This window comes from Penicillium atrosanguineum, assembly GCF_028827265.1.
Source record: "Penicillium atrosanguineum strain IBT 20685 chromosome Unknown utg000004l_segment0_segment0, whole genome shotgun sequence".
Taxonomy (NCBI): domain Eukaryota; kingdom Fungi; phylum Ascomycota; class Eurotiomycetes; order Eurotiales; family Aspergillaceae; genus Penicillium; species Penicillium atrosanguineum.
Genome location: NW_026623136.1, coordinates 341,175 through 363,595, shown reverse-complemented (window position 1 = coordinate 363,595; position 22,421 = coordinate 341,175). Strand labels below are relative to the sequence as shown.

The 22,421-nt window shown below is 45.7% G+C and overlaps 5 protein-coding genes across 5 annotated transcripts; all 5 read right to left on the bottom strand.

Annotated features, from left to right (window-relative positions):
* Positions 1 to 1,633: 1,633 nt before the first annotated feature.
* Positions 1,634 to 3,561, bottom strand: N7443_005440 (fungal specific transcription factor domain-containing protein; the record flags this gene model as incomplete). Its single annotated transcript, XM_056885496.1, has 5 exons — positions 1,634 to 1,999; positions 2,067 to 2,275; positions 2,337 to 2,655; positions 2,718 to 2,869; positions 2,916 to 3,561. The coding sequence occupies 5 exons, from the start codon at positions 3,559 to 3,561 to the stop codon at positions 1,634 to 1,636; spliced, it is 1,692 nt and encodes a 563-aa protein (XP_056740944.1).
* An 891-nt stretch (positions 3,562 to 4,452) lies between these two features.
* N7443_005439 (uncharacterized protein) lies at positions 4,453 to 8,667 on the bottom strand (the record flags this gene model as incomplete). The annotated part of the gene is made up of 1 exon (XM_056885495.1): positions 4,453 to 8,667. One exon carries the CDS (start codon positions 8,665 to 8,667, stop codon positions 4,453 to 4,455), a length of 4,215 nt encoding a protein of 1,404 aa, XP_056740943.1.
* Positions 8,668 to 14,797: 6,130 nt separating this feature from the next.
* N7443_005438 (Zn(II)2Cys6 transcription factor domain-containing protein) lies at positions 14,798 to 16,467 on the bottom strand (the record flags this gene model as incomplete). The annotated part of the gene is made up of 3 exons (XM_056885494.1): positions 14,798 to 15,759; positions 15,817 to 15,931; positions 16,231 to 16,467. 3 exons carry the CDS (start codon positions 16,465 to 16,467, stop codon positions 14,798 to 14,800), a joined length of 1,314 nt encoding a protein of 437 aa, XP_056740942.1.
* Positions 16,468 to 16,770: 303 nt separating this feature from the next.
* Positions 16,771 to 18,312, bottom strand: N7443_005437 (sugar porter family MFS transporter; the record flags this gene model as incomplete). The annotated part of the gene is made up of 1 exon (XM_056885493.1): positions 16,771 to 18,312. One exon carries the CDS (start codon positions 18,310 to 18,312, stop codon positions 16,771 to 16,773), a length of 1,542 nt encoding a protein of 513 aa, XP_056740941.1.
* Positions 18,313 to 20,051: 1,739 nt separating this feature from the next.
* Positions 20,052 to 22,191, bottom strand: mfs56 (uncharacterized protein; the record flags this gene model as incomplete). The annotated part of the gene is made up of 4 exons (XM_056885492.1): positions 20,052 to 20,068; positions 20,137 to 20,706; positions 20,765 to 21,682; positions 21,768 to 22,191. 4 exons carry the CDS (start codon positions 22,189 to 22,191, stop codon positions 20,052 to 20,054), a joined length of 1,929 nt encoding a protein of 642 aa, XP_056740940.1.
* Positions 22,192 to 22,421: the final 230 nt, after the last annotated feature.

Here is a 22,421-nt window from a genome sequence, read left to right as displayed (position 1 = left end):
GAGTCAGACACTTATAAACAGCTCCATGAGATCCAACGCTTGGATAAGACAGCTTAGCAGAGTTGTTACGAGCCAATCATTTTTCATTCTGCTGTAGACATTGATATAGCCCATGGGCCGAAATCTTTGTCCATGGACGGGCCGGCCCATGGCCCTCTTGGCGGCCCATCATACCCAAGAGACATAATTAATACAATTTTTATACTAGAATACCTGTATTCGGGACGTCTCGGCACGTATCATGGATTAAACCCTTTATCAAGCTACAAAGGCCTTCTAGATGTAGCTTTTTATGTTGAATTATAGCGTTAATTAAGCTTTAATTTCATCTTTAATCTCTTTAAAAGTGGGAATAAGGCAATTTAAGTTTATTGAAAAAGTGAGCGTAATTTGAAGAAAGGTGGTAATGTTACCACACGCTTCAGATAAACCTCTTCGATTAAGGATGCCTCTTGACCACATTATTAAGTGCCGAGATTATACATCTTGAAACTTAATATGGCCTATAAGATAGTATTAAATAGCCTAGAAACAAAGATAAAACCTATAACTACCTGAACAGGTAGTTATAAAATAAGCTTTATGCCGTACGTATACGAAACAGACGTAAATAATAATAATTAAGAAGCAAAATAGGCAGAATAATTAGGCATAGGTCAGGCCAAATTCGGCCAAGTTAGGCTATTCAGGCAGGATTAGGTGTCGATTGGCCGGACCTTTTGTCTATGGACGGCCCATGTTCTCCCTTGCATGTTGAGGTGTAGGAAGTGCACATGAGGTGATTATGCACCACCGAAGAGGGACTGGATATATCACCTTCGCTTGCACCACCTGCATATACCACACAATGGTCCACGGGATAAGTAGTAGCTATACTCCACCTCCAGGGGATCAGCGATTAGTCTGAATACCATCATGCCGTTAACAGGCATACCTCAGATTCCTCACTCGTATCCATACACCCCCTCAGGACACTCACATAGGTGATCCTAACAATCCCTCGTGGCAATATGAAGTGATCGTACTCTGGACTGTCGCTATGTTCGAAGCATCATCCACAAGGCATTCTTTTTCGAAGCGAAAGTATCAAGACATCAAGTATACTTTGAAAAAATCGAGTGAATTGTTCAGGAACAACCGCGATTTATCTGTCTGGAAAGACGGAACTAGCATAAAGCCCTTGAAACAGTTGTCAGAATGGGTAAATTGTGACAAGTAAAGAAATTTTGAGCATGGAATCATGGCCGATATATCGCAAAAAGGAAAGGCCAGTATGGAATAGATAAGCCAAACATCCCACCCATTGTTCCGTAAGAGGCTAGGTACCAATATCCACTCCAACCAGAAAGTTACAATCTTATATGAACCACTATCACGGTACCCGGAGCCCATACGGGTACGAAGAAATTGACGGTGATGTCTTCATGAATAATCTCTGGAATGTGGAATGGCTGACATCGATATATTCAACAGTCCACTGGTCGGATTTATCACCTAGGCACTTGCTTCTCGGGTATCACATAAAATCGCAAAATTTGAAGATTGTCAAGATATTTAAAGAATACGACATCCCCACTGTGTAGAAAGCCTAGTCAAGATTTTATTTGTAAAGCCAAAATAGATGCAATGCCGATCAAGATAGGATGAAGTGTGCGGGATCATTTAGCACTTCAATGCTTTCTTTCGGTGGGCTCCAAGTGGATGAATCGTAAATACTAGAAGGAGTGTAATCTGCACTACTCCCATCAAGTTTGGCGATGGAGATCTCACTAGTCCAGTCGGTGTGATTCAAAGCATTTGCTGACTCGATCCCTGCGAGCAGGGTTTGAAACGACGTGATTATTCGTTGAACTTGCTCTCCGGGTCTCATCTGTGATAAGCAGGCGAGACTTTTGTTGATCGAAGGAACATGCGCTGGCACTTTGTCGCGATCATGCAGAATGTCGTAGCTGAGCACAGCACAACAGTTCTCCAAAAAGACGTGGTTATATCTCATATCCTAATATAAGTCAGAAGGGTTACATCCAACCCCGATCAGTTAATTTCTATGCTCTTCCGTGGCATACCTTGACTGTCTGATTGGACGAAATTGCGAGGAAGAGGTAATCTATAAGCTTCTTGGTGGCGTCGAGCGCATATCCGCATGCCGTGTCGAGCCATGGTGGATTGGATCGAGAACCATGCTCACTGGAGTCAGAACAGGGCTTTTGGGTTTTCAGCTTTCCACCGAATATGACGAACGGTCGAAAAATGAGGATGAAGGTGTGTAAATATACTGTGAGTTTTGTGTTAAAAATGTTCTCAAACACTCATGCAACATCCCATGAGGTACGAACAGGTTGTCAAAATCGTTTGCGGCACGTCCAGCTCCCCAATCTGAGAGCGATGATGAAGGCCGAAACCAAAAGTATCAATGATCATGTCTTCGTACTTGTGTAAGTCAGATATAAGTGCCACAGCACTCATCCAAATCGGGAGCAAAGAGCCTTTGTTTGGAATGTATATCTGATTCGAGCATTTGGTCATAATTTCTGAAAGTCCGACTAGGGCTAGAAGGAAAGGGTCTTTCGGCGGAGGCACAGCAAGTTGAACAGCAGTGAAAGAGCTCGGGCGCCCTAAGTGAACACAAATCCAGCTATTTCTGTTGTTAAAGTTCTGCGTGGGTAGATGGAAATGATGTAATAAGATTACCTCTCAAAATTGTAGAGGACCCAAACGAGATTCCTTTGCTCCTCAATCTCTAGGTCTGACCTAGACCCTTGCGGCGGATCCCTATGTAGACCGGCGGAGAAGATCTTCCGGGTGGCCGAGCCTATTGATAGATATGCGTCGTTGGAGAGTCCTTTCTCGGTGTAGTAGAAAGCGTGTTCTTTGAAACCCGGTCAGTGACAAAATGACAGGGAGAGGTGGAATACGTATCAGGAGGCAATCGATTTCTATTGACGACGTAGTTAGGTTATCATCGGCCGATGAAGACAATTCGTTGAAATAATGAATAAAAATGTCCGCCAACTTATGATGTCTCGTGGTCAAAGAGGCAGTAGCTAACATGAGTAACAATGCTCTTCGTCGAGCGTTACTCAATGCCGGGATCGATTCAATGTCATATAAAGAATGCAAATCACATTTAATGGCCTGTGGCTTTTGAACAGGTATCAAAAGTCGGTGCACAGCAAGAAAATGTTCCAAGATCTCCTCAGCTAGTGCGGGAGCGACTTCATCTGCCAGAAAAATAGTCTTTTGGCAAAATTCCGATATCGCAGCGGGGTCAATCATCTTAGTGCTACTTTCTCCCAGAGACTCGGAGAAGTTATGAAGCCGGCGGATCAAAAAATCCCCGCCAAATAGGGGATTGAACGATTGATAAAGGTGATTGAGTAAAGATATGTTCGATGAGGCACCATAGTGAACTTGATACGGCCGCTGAGGTGGAAATGAAGAGACACGTCGGACCATGCGCGGAAAAGTGTCAGGCACAAAATATGGCTTGCAGACCTTGTCATCGATGTCTTTGCTCTGAGTCGGCTCTCTTTCAGCAGAAATGACGGATGCCCTCTGCATATTAGCTTGCTTCGGCCTCCGATCGCGAGTCTTATCACGGTAGAAACAGCATGATAGCCCTCTTTCTTGGCATGGTGTGCAAAGAGTGAGACCGTCACATTTGACCTTGCGCCGTCGACATTCTTCACAGGCTTTCGAGGTTCGGGACTTGGGTGTTGACCACCTTGGGCAAACCCGGATCTGATCACGCGAGACAAGCCACCCAGAAGAATTACGGCTGGAAGAGCTCATATTGCGTAGGAAGATCTTCCTACTCAGTGTTGCCTTTCCTTTTCGAAATGGGTAAAAAAGGGTTGGAACTTCGAAAAGAGAAAGAAAAACTAGAAACGAAAAAGAACCCTTGGAACCTTTCGGAGGTGATGGTCTTATTTGGTCAGCGGAATTACGGATATAACATTTAGAAGTGGGATCCCAACCATGGCCGGACGGCCTTACCTAATGAGTGCCCTCCTTTTCCTAAAAATGGGTTAGTAAAACTCAAAACTAGTGGGAAACATGCGTAATTTTCTAATTACATTTTTATAATTGATAAACCTTGTTTGATTTTTTTTTGGCTCTTCAACGAAACTGATCAGGAGCGTAGTCTCAATAAGCTCTGAATATGGCGAAGAAGTAAAGCGGAAGGGCAAGAAGGACAATACAAAGAAAAGGAGTGTGAAAATGCGAATACACGAGGTGTTTCTAGATTAGTAAGGATGGGATGGGATGCAAACGGTGAAAAATCAAGCAGAAATAAAAAAGGTCAAAGGATAGTGTAAGAGTTTGGCGGAAATAATGTAGTGAGTTCGGCCAGAGGTTGCGTCCAGAACATCTCGATGATCACCAAGCCTTTCCCAACTAGTGTCGATTAAAGTCCGAGAACCATCGGGAAAGGTAGATCTTCACTGTGGATTATTCTGCCTTCTTCGAAGCCTTCGTCCTCAGTTTCATCATGAGGTACACAATGGCATAAGAGCTGATTGCAAAGATCACCACAATCGCAGCATCTCTCCAGCCGTCATAGTAGTCAGTCAAATTCATCGTGGCCAAGTAGTCACTGCCACGTCGATACTGACACACATGGCATGATGAAGTTGCATCGGGGTTGTCCAAATAAGTCCTTGAACCCTTGTTCAACATGTAGGACGCGAGGTATTCCTTGCAGGTTTGACTTGCAGGAGGATCAAACACAGCGAACTCGCTTTCTGTGCACTGAACTTTGGAGTCGAAATTGGTAAACACCAGAATGCTTCCCATGATGTAGTTGAACGGATTGAGATAGTACATCCAATACCTCCAAAACACATTGATCTGGGAATAAGGCACAAGAACACCGCAAAATTGAACAAGAACACCCAGAACCAAAGGGTTTGCCAAGGACGCGAAAACTGCATTTGGTGCGTAAGCAGCAATGAACTGCCCGATTCCAGTGTAAACGAATTCGTAGGTCAACATCACAAAAAATGTTGCTCCAGCTTTGTTCGAGTCGTGAGGGAATCCAACAGTGTAGTACCAGCAAAGGAAGTAGAGAACAGCTGATACACAGAGGTATGGGATTTCAGAGACGATAAGACCCGTCACAAATGCAACCCAACTATACATTCGTGACTTCTTTTCTCTTGTGTCGTAGATATCGCGTCGGTCAATAAACAAAGGCTGGAGTTGATTGATGACGCCAGGAGCCACATAAATAAAGTTGAACACGGTAAAAAGTCTGAGTTGAAGCCCTGCGACAGTGGGACCAATTTTCCAGAATGTGAAGCCGTTGAATAAACCGAGGATGATATGTAGCATCAATTTGTTGTTGACATATTCAGTATTTCGGTAAAGAGCGAAGTTCATTCGACGCGTCACAATTTTTATCTGAGTCCAAAGAGAAGTCGCAAACTCTCGGCCATCATCCGCCGTCTGAGGAGGTTTTGCACTTGCTTCAGAGATAATCTCGTCGAGCTCTGTCACACATCGAGTATGCTCGGGCGATTCTAACCAGATCTGATTCCAATCTTTTCCCTGTGATAAATGACCCGAGGTGACATCAATCATAAACTCTGCTGGATTGGCACTTGGTGGGCAGATTAGTCCTTGACGTGCGAAATAATCTTTGATGGTGTTTGCATGATCGCCGATATCGCCGAAGTAGACAGTTTTACCCCCTCTGGCTAGGAGTAAAAGGGTATCGAACTGGCTAAATAATTGTGCGGATGGTTGATGAATCGTCACAAGCACGGCTTGTCCAGCATCGGCAAGCTTTCGAAGAAATCTGACAGTGTTGTAGGCAGATTGACCATCAAGACCAGAAGTAGGCTCATCGAGGAATAGGAGGATACTAGGCTTGGCGACTAGCTCAACTCCAATTGTCACTCGTTTTCGCTGTTCGATGCTAAGACCGTTGCCAACTTTCCCAATCAAAGTGTCGGCAATATCCTCAAGTTCTAGGAGCTGAATAATTGTCTCGACATATTCTAGCTTCTTCTCCGCTGGCGTCTCGCGTGACTGGCGAAGGAGCGCCGAGAACTCAAGAGCCTCTCTGACTGTAGCATTTGGTTCGTGGACATCCAACTGCTCGCAATAGCCTGCGCATCTCTGGAATGAGATAGGCAGAGGTCGTCCATCCACCATGATTGATCCATGAATTTCGCCTTCTGTTTTTCGCTGGGCCAGAACATCTAGCAACGTTGTCTTTCCAGCCCCCGAAGACCCCATAAGAGCACCAAGCATTCCAGGCTTGATCCACCCGTGCACATCGTCAAGCAAGACACGATCACCCGAGGGTGTTTTCACAGTGTAAGTGAGATTCTTCCAAGTAAAAACAGAAGTGTTGCGGACCAATTGACCATCAAGCCGGTCAGAGGTGGAAGCGACATGAGAAGAACGTTTCGACTGCCACTCTTCATCACTTTTGGCCGCTTGATGCTTTCTTAGTCGCTCGCGGGGAATCAAAACATTAGAGCCAGATTCAGAAGCATCATGCCACAGGGTAGTTGCAACGATCGTAATGGCGACGAATAAAGCCCACCACGCCCATACAATGCCGAAATTTCTCCAGACATGAGAGTGGCTATAGCTCAGAGACTTAAGATAATCGTCTCCAAGGACAGAGACAGCTCCACTCGCTGCACCACCAACACCAGCGCAAGCTTGATAGGCCGTGTCGTTGTATCCGGGACCATTTGGAACAAGATTCGCACCTACACAATCAATGATTTTGCCGTGGAATTCATTGCTGATCAAGGACTCGAAAGAGTAGGCAATTGGATCAATCCAGAAAATCCAAATAAACCAGTCGTGCATTTTGGGTTTCTCAACCATATACCCGGCGTACATCACGGTGGCGGATATCAATAGACCTGAAACCTTCGATGCGCTATCAAAGCTGGTGAAAGCTGCTCCGATAGCTCGGAACATTGCTGTGAGGCACATAGTGATTGCGAAAAGGCAAATCCAGTAGGTGAAGAAGGCAGATACAGTGGTTGTGAGACCGACCAAGAAGTAGAGCACAATCCCGAAAATAGTGATTCCAAATAGAATGATGGGAATATCGGCCGTGATCTGAGAAATACAGAAGGCTGCTGGATGGTAATAAGCAAAGTGTTTATGCTTGACCAACACCGGCCGTCCACTGAATGAGTCTGTCACCTCAGATAGAGCCATCAAACTGTTGTAGAGAATCGAAAAGAATAGCGCGCCCCCCTTGGTGAAAATCCCAGCAGATGTGTCTGGTGCGTTGTAAAACAAAGAGCCAGCAATCAGCGCCTGGATAAGATTCGAGCCTTGCTTGATGATGAAGGTTGGCTTATCACCCCAGATGATCTGATATTGGCGACTAACACAAGCCATAACCTGTCTAGCGAAGCTTATAGTGAGAGGCGATTTCTTAGATAGGCCGTTATCCTTTTCGAGGACAACTGATTCCATAAAGGAGGCGGTATCTGTATGGGCAGTCTCTGTTTGGTTGTACTCATAATCAAGGGTCATTCTCTGCTTCAGGTCGGAGTGCTTATAAAGATTCAAAATTTCATCAGCAGTTCTGGGAAACTTTGACTCAAAGCCAGGTAGAAGTTCCCGTTCAGTAGGCACGGTAACACCTGTCAAAAAGTCCGCGACATTTGCTCCATCACGGCAATGGAAACCAATGGACTCCATAAAAGGCCGTGCTTCCTGCATTGGACCGTAGTAAATCTCTTTGCCAGAATCCAGAACCAAGACTTTATCGAAAAGTTCAAAGATTCCGTTTCCAGGCTGGTAAAGAGTCACGACCGTTGACAAGCCAAAAATATCCGTCATTGTGCGAATGGCTTTAGTCCAATCCAGAGCTGTGCTAGCATCAAGACCTCTGGTGCTGTTGTCCCAACAAAAAACGGACGCCCGAGAGGCCAAACATTCAATGATTGACACGCGCTTTCTTTCTCCTCCAGAAACACCTCGGACATATTCGTTGCCAATTTTTGTGTCAGAGGTATGCGAAATGCCCATTGATTGCATAAGAAATTCTTTGACATGCTCCTGATACTCTTGAACACCCATACTATCAGGTCTGTGATGTGGAACCTTGAGTTTAGAGGCGAAGGTCATGGTTTGATCGACTGTGAGTGTTGGGAAGAATAGCTCGTCCTCGGTATTCATAACGATTTGGCTTCGATAGCGCTCGGCTTCCTTGTGCTCCATAGATCCAAAGAATACATCGCCGTCAACAGAGTGATACCCTTTCCTTGTGTTGGCAAGCAATTTGAGTAGGGTTGTACAGCCGGAGCCTGGGCGACCCAGAACCAGCAGCATCTCTCCAGGTTTCACGCAACCATGATTCTCGCTCAGAATTGTTGTTGTGGGTGCTTTTTGTTTCAAGTCGCGCCACTTTTGAGCCAGATTGAATTGCGAGAGGACATTTTCTTTGACTGCAGACTCGGCGCTCTCGACTTGCACAGAGAGGTTGTTCCAAGTGATGCCCAATTTTCGCTCTTTCAAGTTTGATGCGATGTTTCGGTCATGAAAGGTTTTGACCTCTTTGTGAAGAGGCCAGTCGATGATTTTCGGCGGAGTGTGCTCTTTGAGGTTCTCCTTGGAGTTTCTGATAGTCAAGGCTGGACTATCATCATCGGAAGACGGGGAGGGGGAATTCTCCATCTCCATGATGAAATAAAAAAAAAGGTTGATTTGTTGTAAAAAGAGAGAAAGGATTAAAGGCAGTTGAGGAGTAATCTTGGAAAGTTAAGTTAAGACAGGCAATGGCATCTGGGTATTTTTCAAATGTTAAATATGTCCCAACTCAATCTCCGAGCCCCGGGAGTGTTTCGTTGCCCAACATAATCGAATTTGAGGAGTGCAATGTATCTCCGTTATAATTCCGTTTTGGTGTCCTCATTTCCATGCCCAGATATGCCGCTTACTAAGTTGCCGTCGATAGCTCAAAGTCCTTGCCGATCAACCCGATGCTATGGACCAATGGAAGAGATAAACCCTGGCAGTGTCCAAGCCTATTCACTGCTCTTTCCGGCCTTATAATTTGTCATTTACGTTACTATTTCCTGACTTGGACGTCTCCGAAGTACAAGCAATTATTCTTGAACAGGGCAACATAAGTCCTCCAAGGCTTACGCTATGACCTTGACAGAATAAGTGTGCAAAGCATAAATTAGCTCTAGCTCAAGAACAGTACTTTTGTAAAGACCTTCGAGAAGCACTAAGTGGGGGGTTGCTAAACCTGTCGAAAGTTCGACTCCTCGGTTTAAGAAAACGGAATTATTCTTAGCCCGACAGAGTGGGTATAAACTCGGTGGCAACTGGCTCCACTTTCCTAGTTCCGAAAAAATGCTGGGTCGCATGCTTCATCTAGACCCTTCAATTCTACAGCCCCAGGAGGCAATTGATGACACATGAAACTACAATTTCTGCGCCCAACTATCCACACATAATCAGGCAGTACAGTTGACACAAGTCAGCTCTATATGTGGACCAGTTATTAACTGCCAGCCATTGAGTATTTTCTTTACTAAATACCCTACATTTAGATAACATGCGATCATCAGTCACGCACCATTTCAGCATGAATATTAGCATCTCTCATTCCCAGTCCGGAGCCAATGATGTTTAGCTATGTATGAGACTAGAGCGTATGTTCTCTCTGCCAAAATTTATCCGATAGGAATCTTCCCAAAGCTGCGCCTGACAAATATGTGACCATGAACAAAAGACTTATTGCCCAAGCTCTACCCGCAAATAGAGCGCCAAATACTTCCCAGCTGATGGGAAGATCCATGATGTAGCTAGATACGAATGACAGTTACCCCGTGCCTGAGTAAACAGGTGAGAAGTTGTTGGCTCGAACTTATCAATTGTTCGGTGTGAAAATGGCAGCTTTGCCTTGACTCTGTACGAATTTTGTAAGTAATTGTATGGCAATAGCCTTTTTTTCAATGGTGTCGCAGACCTTGAGCAGTAGTCTTATGAATCAAAACACCTTGAGAAAATACCTGTGAAAGAGAAGATATTGCTTGCAGTTCGGTTTTGTGATCAGCCATTTGCGCTAAAGTCTTTCGTCGAACTTTATGTATGCAGTCGCCAATTTGGGGTCAGCATAAGTTGGCGCTAGCTCTAATCGCCATATTTTTCTCGAGCGGGCTTGGGGGAGGGAGCAGTGACTCAAATGAAGATAACGAAGAGAAAAGATTTCATTTAATCCAGATACAATCGCAACTGTACGCCGGGTAATCGGATATAGACATCACACTATGCCCAATATCCGCTGACTGAGCATTTCAGTCTTGCCTTAAGCCACTTAGAGGCGTACCGTGCCACGGTCCGTGGAGCGGTAAGCACATACAAAAATCCAGATTCAAAGAGTCTACTTCATTTCCCAAACATAATTGGAATTCTCCTATGAGACGAATTTGGAAGTGAATGGAAATCTATATTTTTCATTTTTGAAAGCAAATGGTGCGCTTACTCGACACTTCCATCCATTTTCAAATAGGAAACCATTCATCCCGGGTCCTTGTCTCCGTAGTCTCTTGTGGTCCAGGCTTCCTCATAGATATGATCCAGTGACCGCAAGAAAATTTGCATTCACCGAAGGATGAGTGGTATTATCTTTACTCGAACGTGAAGTCTTACCAAACAATAAATTTTCAAGTTTCTCCAGCCGAGCGGGGAGAGACAGCTTTTCATTCGGCCGCAGAAGATCAAAAATATCTTTTTGTGAACACGAAAGGGAAAGACGAGTGCTAGTGCGCACTGCAGAGGGATCCGAAATTAAGATTTTTTCAATCCTATCCATTCTGCGGGAAAGAGAGATCTCTTTGGACGATCTTGAAAAGTTTGTGGTTAGCTCTAAACCATGACTGGAGTTCTAAACATAAACAGCAAATGCTTTTAATAAACTTATGTACAGATTCCTAGCCGAGTCCTCATTAAAAACACTGAGCAATTTACCTACCTATTTTTGCGGATTGGCTGTTTGAATATTTGACAAGACTTTGACTGTCCATTGCGAACAATTTTTTCGTACTGGCGAGTATTACATTGGCGAGTGAACTTGCTGGATTGAATAGTCCCAGGAATATTGGAGTGTAAAGACCAGTCATTATCTTCCCAGGGTGATGTACTCATGACATCTTGAGGCTCTTCTGCCTTGACTTCCATAACAACAGTCTCTGGTGCCAAAAGTGACGAAATATCCATGGCGTTTCACAAGTGATAGAGTGGATTGGAAATCGATTGGAATTAATGAAAAGAAAAGAAAAGAAGATTATTCACAACATGAAATGAGCGGGTTAAGCCGAATGGCGAGCCTGTGCGTATAGAAAGTTTCCTCTATTCGCCACAAAAAGCAACTCATATGTTATACTGGAACTCTGTGGCCCAAGGATTGACATAATGCCTTCAAGTTATCTCCGATCTTCCTTTTCAAAAGGTTCCTATATGTCTGTCGATAATCAGCGCCACCTACATAGTCCGCTTTTTTAAAGGTTCCAGCAACCGAACCGTCATTGCAGGTTTGGCAATGGGGGATTCCCGGCGGCCCACTCAAGTCCACATCCAATTAGCCCCCCAATGAGACGAATATTGAACATCGTGGGCTTAGTTTGAGCGAATAATTTACTTATATCCGGTGCGTGTGGAGTCTGATGGGGGTTTTCCAGTTCCCCCACCGCTATGATGCGTCCGACCGGGGAGGCGTGTTCTGACGCTCGGGTGGAAACGCCTGTAACTTAGATCATCACGCTTATTTTTATTCCGTTTTTCTGTAAACCTGGTACAATACTGCAACGCCACATCTACAAGGTCATGATGTTGCAAAAGGAGAAACCGGACAAGTCGGCTCCTGGAGCCCATCGCCGGTTCCGGGCGCGAATCATACCTCACGGAAATCCGTGGCCGGGATAAAAACGGATGTAGGATTCTAAGAATTTTGACCCACATATACCGTTCTCCATAGCCCGATAGCATCTGTGATCTGATGACTCTCATACTGTCTCTGGTCTCCGGTCAAACGAATAGTTGAGCTCCCTATTAGATATTCATCGTGCGGATGTTCTCAGTCTGGATCCTTAACGAAGATAGCCTTTTGACTTTAATCTAAGCCTTCTTGGTTGTAATCGAAATTTATCCTCGTCTAGATCAGTGTTTAGTACTTGAAAGGTGAATTATATGGCAATAATTACCTGTAGCAACCGTGAAATAGGCCTCGAGTGTCTTTCCCAGCGCTCAAGTACTGGGTCTCGGTCCCGTTGCCTGGCCCTTCGTACTCAAATGCGTAATGCTGAATTTCTTAAATTCATAAAATTTAGTATGCAAAAGATGAAAATCCCATCTCATCACCAGAAGATATTTAGCATTCCATTAAGTTTTCGATCACATTTCACATTTGTGCATATTTTCAAGATTATTTAGATTTGGATATAACAGTAGTCAGGATCTTTTACTCACACCGCCCATTCGGGGGTATTGGTGGGCCCCGGCTTCACGCAAAACCCCGGCTTCGCATAAATATCTTTGTTCTATTGACCCTTATACCCTCTCCCCTTAGATATTTATAAGCATCTTGCCTTCAAATGAAGCCTTAGGTGCTAGGCTACCTGCTCCGACCTCTAAAAATGCTATTTCTGCTTACGTTTTTTTATTTTTATTTTTATTTTCAGCTGCGCGCAGCTCGCGCCGTTTCTGAAGCGCTTCTTCTTTCTCATGTCGTCCGCAAATATAACGTAAAGCTTCCCCTTTCGCTAGCGTATTATACCCGTCAATAGCCCTTCCACTTAGTCTGCGACTTTTACCTTTTTAGTAGGACGTAGAGTCTTCGATGTGCTTGTCTTGAAGTACTTTGCCGATAGAATACGTGCACGGGTGGCTTTACGACTTTGGCCCTGAAAAAGCTTCCTTCGATCTTAGCTGCATAGTGAGGCGTCGATAAGGGGAGTAAGCTCTTGGCTTCCTCTTTCGACGCTCATTAGAGTGGTTCTTAGTGCGGTAGTATCTGCAGTAGGTCGTCGAATACTTGAAGCGTTGGAACGTCTTTCTCGCTTGTTTGGAGGGGTGAAATAACAATAGATAGGTTAAATAGATATATCCCTCGGTTAAGGAATAAGTTGCGGATAATTCGTTACGTGAATGCGTCTATACGCGCTTTAGCTATATCGTAAAAGAATACATCCTTTGTGCTAACGTTACCACTAAATGCGATAATTTTATTATTATTTCTGCAAAAACGGCCTTTTAAGGTCTTAAATAGTGATCCGTTGAGTAGCTATAATAGGTGTGTTATATGAGGTGGAAAGTAGATTGGAATATCATTACGTTTATCGCAAAACGTGGGAAGTTCAATAGTTTTGTGAGATAGATAGCCGTTGAAGAGAAGGAGACGCTTTTGACCGCGTTTAGTACGGTCTTTAGTGTGCTCATGAAAGAATTTGAGCAACTTAAGGACAAAAGAATCGTTTAAATGGCCTCTTATAGTGGTTGAGGAGTATTATTCGTCCTATTTAGTTAGTTGATCGATATATTACTCTTCTAGTAATTTCTCGTCTTTGATAATGAAAAATAGGGGCAAAATAAAACCGTCTGCGGCTGCAAACCCGATACTAGTGATAGCTCAATAATTATCACCTATAATAAGACGTGAACGGATATTTAAGTATGCAGTGGCTACTTTTTGGGCTTTTCCTTAACCGATTTGAAGCTTGGTTTCGTCAAAATTGTAGAAATTAGACGGTGGTATTTGATAGATAAATAGTTCGATCTGATCGAAAAGAATTTGGATAGAACTAATATCCTCGGCTAGAATACATTTTTTTGACAGAATTTTGCTTAGTGAATGATATGGGTTTCGGTAGGCGTCGTAAAAAGCGCCAAACCCAATTTTTATCTCCTGGTTCGGGCAGCTAGCTCTAGGTACTGCGAATAATAAGCTAGTTTGCAGCTGGGGTAATATTACTTGCGGTCCTGAGTATATAAAGCGAATCAAGCTTCTGTGTCCACAGAATAAGGGCAGCTTCTTACGTGGTGGTTAAACGACTATTAGGTCAAATAGCGCTTGTACGAGCTGGTCGGCCGAAAATACGGGCACGTAGCCGGTGGTAAGAAACATCGTGTATACGCGCCAAAGTAGAGATTTCAATGTTGTATCGTGGCTATAGGCTTTGCAAGCATCAATGATTCGTTCTTCGGTAGTTTGATATTGATCATACATGACATGAGTGAATAGTAGCTAAAATAACAAAATTATTTGTGCTAAGCCGGGGCTTACCCATACCCCCGAATGGGCGGTGTGGGTAAAAGGTCTTGGCTATACAAACATGTCAAATATTGTCAGCCCCATTGGATTACTTTCGCAAAGCGAGATCGGCGATGAATCGAACCTAGATGGGCTTCGAAGGCAATTGTCTTCGAATAGATACCTAAATGCCTCAGAAATGGTAGTTCGCCGCGTGGATCGAAAATTTGGCTCTGCGAAAGGACGACGAGAGTTGAAGACGGAATCTTCACACGGGAGCTCACATTCCATTTCGGTGTAACTTAACCGGGATGGGTAGCTTTGGAAAAATGAAAAAGCACAATCGAGTAGTAAAGTAATGTTCAAAGTGCTGTGATATATGAGATTCAGGAGTTCCTCAATTTTAGCGAGCTTCAGGAGCTGGATCCGTACCGAATGCGACTTTCTTGTTGAATCCACGATTTTTCGTTTGTACTATCCAGTAGTTGGTGGCGGCACTTCAAACCAACTTGACGGGCAGCCTATTCGTCACATGCATTAGCTACAAATCCCACGTTATACTTTACCATCATTGTGCACCTTGATGACCTGACGGAACCTCTCCTCTTTCGCGCGACTTCGCGATGTATGACTGCCGCTCCAGTACTGCGCAATGACCATGATCAATCCTGCTTGAAGATCCTGGAATTGGGTCCAATCTTTGGGCTTGTCACCAACATCTCTGTTCTTAAAGAAGGCGATACTGATTTCGCTATCATAGGAAAATATAGGACTGGAGAAAACAAATAGCTCCGTAAAGTCGACCACTTGCTTCGCGGTGCGTACTTCCATCTCATCCTTTGAGTACATGGCTCCCATGAATATAATGGATGTAAGTAAGGGCAGTGAGATGGTTTCCAAATCAAAAGACGAAGGGTGGACCATCGCACCATTTGGGTGCCAGTGCTCGAAATACATTTCTTTGAAGCGTTCAATGCGTGCAGTTGTCAACAGGAAAGCCAAGTTTGAGAATATTTTGTCCTGTTCTATTGTTTTGAGAGGCACCTTCCATGCTCTCGTCAAAATCGACTGGATCAGAAAACGAGCAAGCGGCCTCTCAGGCTCAAGTTTGGGCTGCTCTGTGAGTGACTTGAAGCTAGAATTCGGCATCGTGGATACGATCGTCTGGTATGTGGCCTGCTCTGCGAAGGTATCATTTACCCGGTTACATGGATAACCAAAAGGATTGTTGAATAAATCGTTAAACATGTGTGCAATGCAAGGCAGGTTATCCGGTTCTGTGTCACTTAGTGAAGTTCCATAATCGACACCATGTTGTGGCGGGCTGCAAGGCAATGTGGATGTAGTAGCCTCTAGACCTTGGAGCTTATGGTATTGAAAGTCACGAATCGTATCATTGTACGAAGGTGGGAGAAAGAAGTTTTCAGTGAAACTGTCCGTTCCTTTTGCAAGGATGATTTTTGCCAAGACCTGGTCAGAGGCCTGTTCGGACTCATCGCTTTCCATCAAGACGGTGCCTGCGGCAAAGGATCAATTAAATTATTCTCAGAAATTGGCCGAGGAAGACTTTATACCTCCGGCGAAGTCGTATTTGTGCGACATTGTTCTTTCAGTATCGCACAAGTAATTTTTTTTCTCGCAGGAACTGCAAGGGTTATTACCATCGCAACGGAGTTTTCTTGAAATGCACTGCACATCAGGTCGCCAGTCAGCAAAGCTTGACGCATTAGCCAAAAAAGAACGTCAAAAAAAAATCTGAACTTGCCGGTTGACAGGCATGTCGTTTCCGGCCAACCTGTAAAGTTGAAGGGATGAGTCGGTTCTCACGTTTGGTACAGATTGCAAAATGGTTCCGAAGTGCATCACTAGGGTGATGAATATGACTGTCAACCTCGCGAATCTGGTTTAAAACAAACTCCAATGAACAAGGATAAAGACAAAGACATTAATCTCACCAACGGGTAAATGATTCATAGCAAAAATCACACTTGTATGGCCTTCGTCCAGAATCTGATCGAAACTTCAGCAGGTAGGAAGATACAATGTTCAGGGTGAGTTTCGCAGGAAGTTGCGGAGGGTACAAGGACAGAAAGCGAGAAGGCGTATGTATGGGGTAGCCTACGACGAAGGAAATGTCTTGCGAGATGATCACTGCGCGAGAATCTCTCCTGACAGACAGTACATATCAAGGGTTTTTTAAATAGGGATGAAGTAGAGTGAGTCATGGTTGTTGTGTTACATGTAGTGTGCGGTGGGCTACAACCGCTTTTTTGAGGCCGCGTAGTCCCGGGTTCAGGCTTAGTAATCACCTTCCGGTCAATTTCGACTTGTGCCCGGGCGAGTGGATCTTTATTCATCCTCTCGGAGGCTTCTGTATGTATAGAATTCAATGGTCAGTAATTGAAAATTCAAAGTCGTCAAAGAAACCTCAATATCATCATTGCTAATCATGATCAACTGCGCCGGAAATGATCTATTCATCCGACTTCATATGTACATAAACTCCGTGAAGAAACTGGTCCAATATTTTAAATATCCTCCTTCTGCTCAACACCTGCCTTCTCTTCTGTCTTCATCCAAACATCGACCTCTGCAGCTTCACCCTGAGGTAGATGGCGCGCCATGGAAACAATCGACCACGGCGTCGGCGCATCCCGGAAGACATGATTTAAAGCCTCGAGGTTCCGGTTCATAGTCTCCGGGTAGAAGAAGTACACCACGAAAGGAATGCATGCTGAAATGACAGCATACATGATATAATATTGATATCCAATGGAGTCCAGAGCGACGGGAGTGATCATAACGACCACAAAGTTCCACAGCCAGTGGTTTGCTGTTGAAACGGCGGACATAGCGACGCGAAGACGCATAGGCGCGACTTCGGTGCAGTAGAGGAAGTTTCCGCCGAGGAACCCGACAGGGTAGAAGGAGTTGAAAAGGAAGATGAAGACAGCCGAGACGACTGAGGCGGTGTGGTTATCGCCGAAGCTGGTCGTGATGGCGAGGACCATCATGCAGACTGACATGCCTGCACCGCTGATCATGAAGATCTTTCGGCGGCCGAGTCGGTCGATGGCGAAGAAGGCGATAAAGCTACACATGAATTTCCAGGTCATGGCGCAGGAGGCTAGGATGCGGGATAGGTCGCTTGTCATGTGAAGGTTCTCTTCGAAGATGGTGGAGACGTAGGTGGAGATGAGGTTGCCTCCGCACATTTGTTGGAAGAATTGGAGGGAGATGCAGATACAGAAGCGATAGAGGAGGCGCTCATCGTCGACTTTGTTTGGGTTGAAGAGGTCGAAGAGGGAGGCACTGTCGACGGAGACTTCGAGAGAGGTCTCGATGCCGGAAATTTCAGCGCGGACGGCTTCGTCGTCGTCGGAGAGACCCTTGTATGCGGCGAGACTGCGGGTTGCTGCTTCGACACGGCCAACGGTCATGAGCCAACGGGGAGACTCTGGGAGCAGGAAGACTGAGGCCAGGAGGATGATAGAGAAGAGGAATGAGACAACGAGAGGAAGACGCCATTGCAGGCTGCCATCGATCTTGCTTAGACCGAAATCGATCCAATTACACAAAGCATAACCCAAGCAGATACAGATACCATCGACGATGACATGTTGGCCTCGATGTTTGGCAGATGTACACTCGGACTGCCAGACAGGGACGGCAACACTCAGTTGCCCAACACCCAGACCAAGGATGACTCGACCGACGACGAATTGCGGAAGACCAAAAGCAGCAACCTGGAGCACCTGTCCAATGACGGTCAAGACGCCACCAAGGAAGATAGTCCAACGTCGACCAAGACGATCACCGAGACCTGTACAGGACAAAGCTCCGATCAGAGCACCCAACTGGAAAGAAGCAATGACAGCACCCTTTGCAGTCGAGTTAGTTGACTTCACCGCACCTGTTGTGTTGATGGTATCAATCTCAGGGAAGACCTCAACCCAGCTCTGCAGTGTGGCCAAAGGCCCCAAGCCAGACTGGTTATATCCGAAAATAATAAAAGCAGGCGCAACAATGAGAAGCGCCTGGGCCACGCGAAGATTCTTGCCTCGAAACATCGTGACCGGCTGGAAATTATACCGAAAGAAACTATGAATTAAAAAAAAAAAAAGAAGGAAGAAAGAAAACAGTGCGAGGGAAGCGTCTTCGGTTTATATTCACCACACTACTCCCCAGCTAAAGGACCCCGGGATAGCCGTGGAGACCCCGCGCGAGAATTCTGATTGCTAGCAGACAGTGGGGCCATTAATTGCACGTTGGTGGGTGCCTTTGTCCAACCGACTTCTCAGAATTTACTGATTAGGCGTGATCTTCCTCCGAATTGGCTGTGTCTGCCATCTAAATTGGGGTAAGTTAGGGTTTGGGCCCGGTGGGTGACGCTGCCGTGTCTCGCCTTGCCCGTACATCGGAAAGGACCCACGGATGGGGGCCAGAAACAAGGGATTGTCATGGGCTGATTGGGGGTTTCCCCTCAGGAAGGAATGCCGATGATCGGGCGAACCTCGCATCCTTGTTAAGGTTGGAAATATGCTTTAGCTCGAGCTCGCCCATCTTTCCAGGCTATCTAGGCTAGGTACATACTTCTACATCAGGTTTCACCAAGTATTTCCAATATAAGTACCTCGAACTATCACTCTCGGTACTTGAATTTGAGCTTTGGCGAAGCATTTATTCTCCGGTTTTGCCAAGGGGCAATCTGGTCTTAGCTGAAAACACGCTTCGGTGATCTTTCCCCGGTCGGCCATCCTTTCCTACTCGGGCCGAGCGCCGCAGCGGTCTGATTATTCGGGATTAGCATGGTTGGGAATGGAACACCATGACTTCAACGAGTATGGCCCCAACGCACCGATTGGCTTGATGATTTCAATGACCATATGCCAACCCCGTGTTACATGCAGCCAAGAATATCGGATCTCGCTTGGTCGTACAAATTGACGGGGTATTCGGGGTTTCGCGTGGGAGCCACCTTGGCAGGGACTCGGGTTGCGTCAGATCGATCGGTCCGGCAGACTGAGCCTATGAGCGGCCACCCGAGTCTAGGTCTGAGCTTAAATGTTGAAGCTTGTTTGGATTCGTTTAACTAAGTCTCCACTGCCAAGATACAGGTCAAGAAATCCACTATCATCTTCGGAGCCAATCCGGGGGTGATCCGGGGAGCAGAAGGCAGACTATGCCAAGGCGTGGGTGGAGGGACGAGGGATGGAAACCTTTCTCCGCGCTCCACCCTTCGGTCATCTTCCGAACGTCTGATTTTTAGGCGGATCATCTACTTAATCCGCCGATAGCCCAGTACTCGGAGGTGAAAGGTCGGGGAAGATGCGCGATGTGCTTACTTTTCTTGTACTGGACTATGCAACGAATTGCCTTCATGCTCTGGAACACGTTGCCATATTCTCAGACTTGCAATGCAGCATCATCATTGATTGCAAGTGAAGCAGGATTTTCAAGATCAAGATATAAATGAACGCTTGACCACGGAGGGATCTCGGTCAAGTTTCGGAAGTGGCTGAATCTTCACCGACTGACCAGTAGGTTATGCGCCAAAGTGGCGGACAGAGCCTCTAGCGGCCCCATTTATACTCACATCCGTAAGGAATTTCTGAGATCGTACACACTCCGTTGTGTTCTAAAGCGGAATTTAGAACTTTTTCGGTCCTTCGGTGTCGACTTTTACCCAATCTACCCCAACTCCGGCTGTTTACTCCGGCAAATTAACATTATTAATCTAGCCAAACCAAGCCGGGACAGGTTTGTTTGCTCAATGAATTGATCAGAGAATTGCTAAGACTAGATAAACTTATCTAAAGACGATGACTTGGTCATCATTAAATTTATTATTGGATAACTCTATTGCCTCCTGTCGGGACCCACCGAAGACATACCTGTCTCAGCATCCTCCTTTCTCCCCATTGCAAGTCCATTCTCCTGTTCTCGATTTCTCTTTTCCTTCTTTAAATCCCTCCGCAGCAATAGATTCCAAAGATAAGGCCGAGTAGCAATCTCATGCCCTCCGTCCTTCAAAATCCAAACATTCCCAAGGAAGGTCGTAAGAACCACAACAAGCCACATCACAGGAATCATCGCAATAAACGCCCACTTAATACCATCCCTTGCACGAGCATCCCCAGCGCCGCTCGTATTCGTGAAGACCGTAGTCATGATTGTGAGGCCGATCAGACCACCAAATGGAATGGCGAAGGAGACAAGACACGAGATCTGCGCTGTCATGGCGGGGAAATAGGCTAGGCCATGTAGCGAGGCTGGGTTCATGCGCATTCCGACTCCATGGCCAACTAATGCCATCATGCCGTAAATCACGTTCGTTTCTCCCGCATGAACAGCCCAGGCGAGAACTGAAATGCCGATCGCGGCAGTTATACTCCCGAGCATAAGTGCTGGGAAAGTTTGGCGGGGCCAGACGTTAGAGGAGAACATAGCCATGTAAGCGCCAACTGGGAATTAGTTAGCATCAGTTTTGTTTTTGGCAAATATTCAAAGGTTTATACATACCACCCAAGCCAGGCAGGAAATATAACAGCGCAAGACCGGAATGACCAGAGCTCTTCCCCTCCACGAGCGCAAAGTACAGGTCCATGAAATACATAACTGCAAACATGCCAATACCAATGGAGAAGTTGACCAAGAATAGCAGACCAATATCGCGCTCTTGCAACAATTCCCAAGGAATCATAGCCTTCTGGTGCGGAAGCGCTCTCGCAATAGCAGACCCTGGTATCATAAAATACTCATACACAACCCATGCAATTGCCAAGACAGCACCGATGACGAGTGGAGCAAGGACAGCAGCCGAATCCCAAGAATAAGTACCTCCAGCCCATGTGAAAGCCAGGATCAATAATCCGAACCCCCAAAGGAATAGCAATTGGCCGCCATAATCGAGAGTCGACATCCTGGCCTTGAATCGTCCCGATATTGTCGTAACGTCCACACCTTCCATCATCAGAATAGGTTGGGGACCTTGTAAGTCATTTCTCAATACAATGACAATCACAACCATAGCTATAACTGCGATTGGCAGATTTATCGCAAAACACCATCTCCACGAAGCCTGCGTCAAATAGCCACCAATGACAGGACCGATACTAAACCCGATGCCCGAAACAAGCGCGAAAATTGTCCAGTTGAGTGCGTACTCAGAAAGTGAGACGTGGTCGGCTAGAATTGTTCGGATGGACATATTCACGCCCGCGGCGCCGACACCTTGAATGGCACGGCCGAGAAGGAGGACTGGGAAAGAGGACGTTGGGGCGCCGGTGCAGATTGCGGAGCCGATCATCATTATCAAAATTGCAGATTGGAGAACATAGTGGCGACCGAAGAGGTCGGTTAGTTGGGCCCAGATGAAAAGGAAGGCGGCGGATGTTAGGTTGAAGACGGAGATGATCCAGTTTAGTTGTTTTACTTGATCTGTAATGTAGTCAGTAGAGTGCTTTTGATTCATATGATTGATGAAGATATATGCTCGAGGTTGGGAGTGTAAGGAATAGCATACTAAAGTCTTCCGCGATATATGGCAGTGCCGAAGCCACGATTGTTGTGTCCAGAGCTTGTAAGCAGAAAGGGCTGAACAGACCGAGAACGATTTTCCATCGATAAATGGTCCTCCTCTTCTTCTCTGCGACCTCCTCAGGGGTAAGAACCTTCCTTTCCTTCTTCTCTTTCAAGTCTTTGGCTTCAAATGAGGGGGCTTTATTTTGGGATCGTTCCGCTGGTACATCGTGAACTGGTGCGGCATGCGCTGGTGTCGCTTCAGAGTGTTCGACGAATGTAGCGTCTAGAGGAATGGCTTCGCGTGAGCCGTGTGCCAGGGTTATATTGTCGCTTGCGTTTTGAATGTTCCCCGTATGCTTCAGAGCTGCAGCCTCAACCCGTCTTTTCTCGTTCCGCTTCTTGATATGTTTGTAGATCAAAAACATGGTTTCGAGAGATCCGCTAATCCTATGGTCAAGGTGAGTGACAAAAAGAGATTCGAGTACATAGTGCGGTAACTCATTTTATTATATACACCCTCGCATGTATGGGAAGATGGAAATTGCAGAGCGAGCATCCATCAAAAGTGGAGCCCTTGTGTGAACTTTGGAGAACATCGCGAAATCTGACCCAAATAGGCTTAGCGAGCTGAGGGATAAGTCGCAGTCCTTTCCTG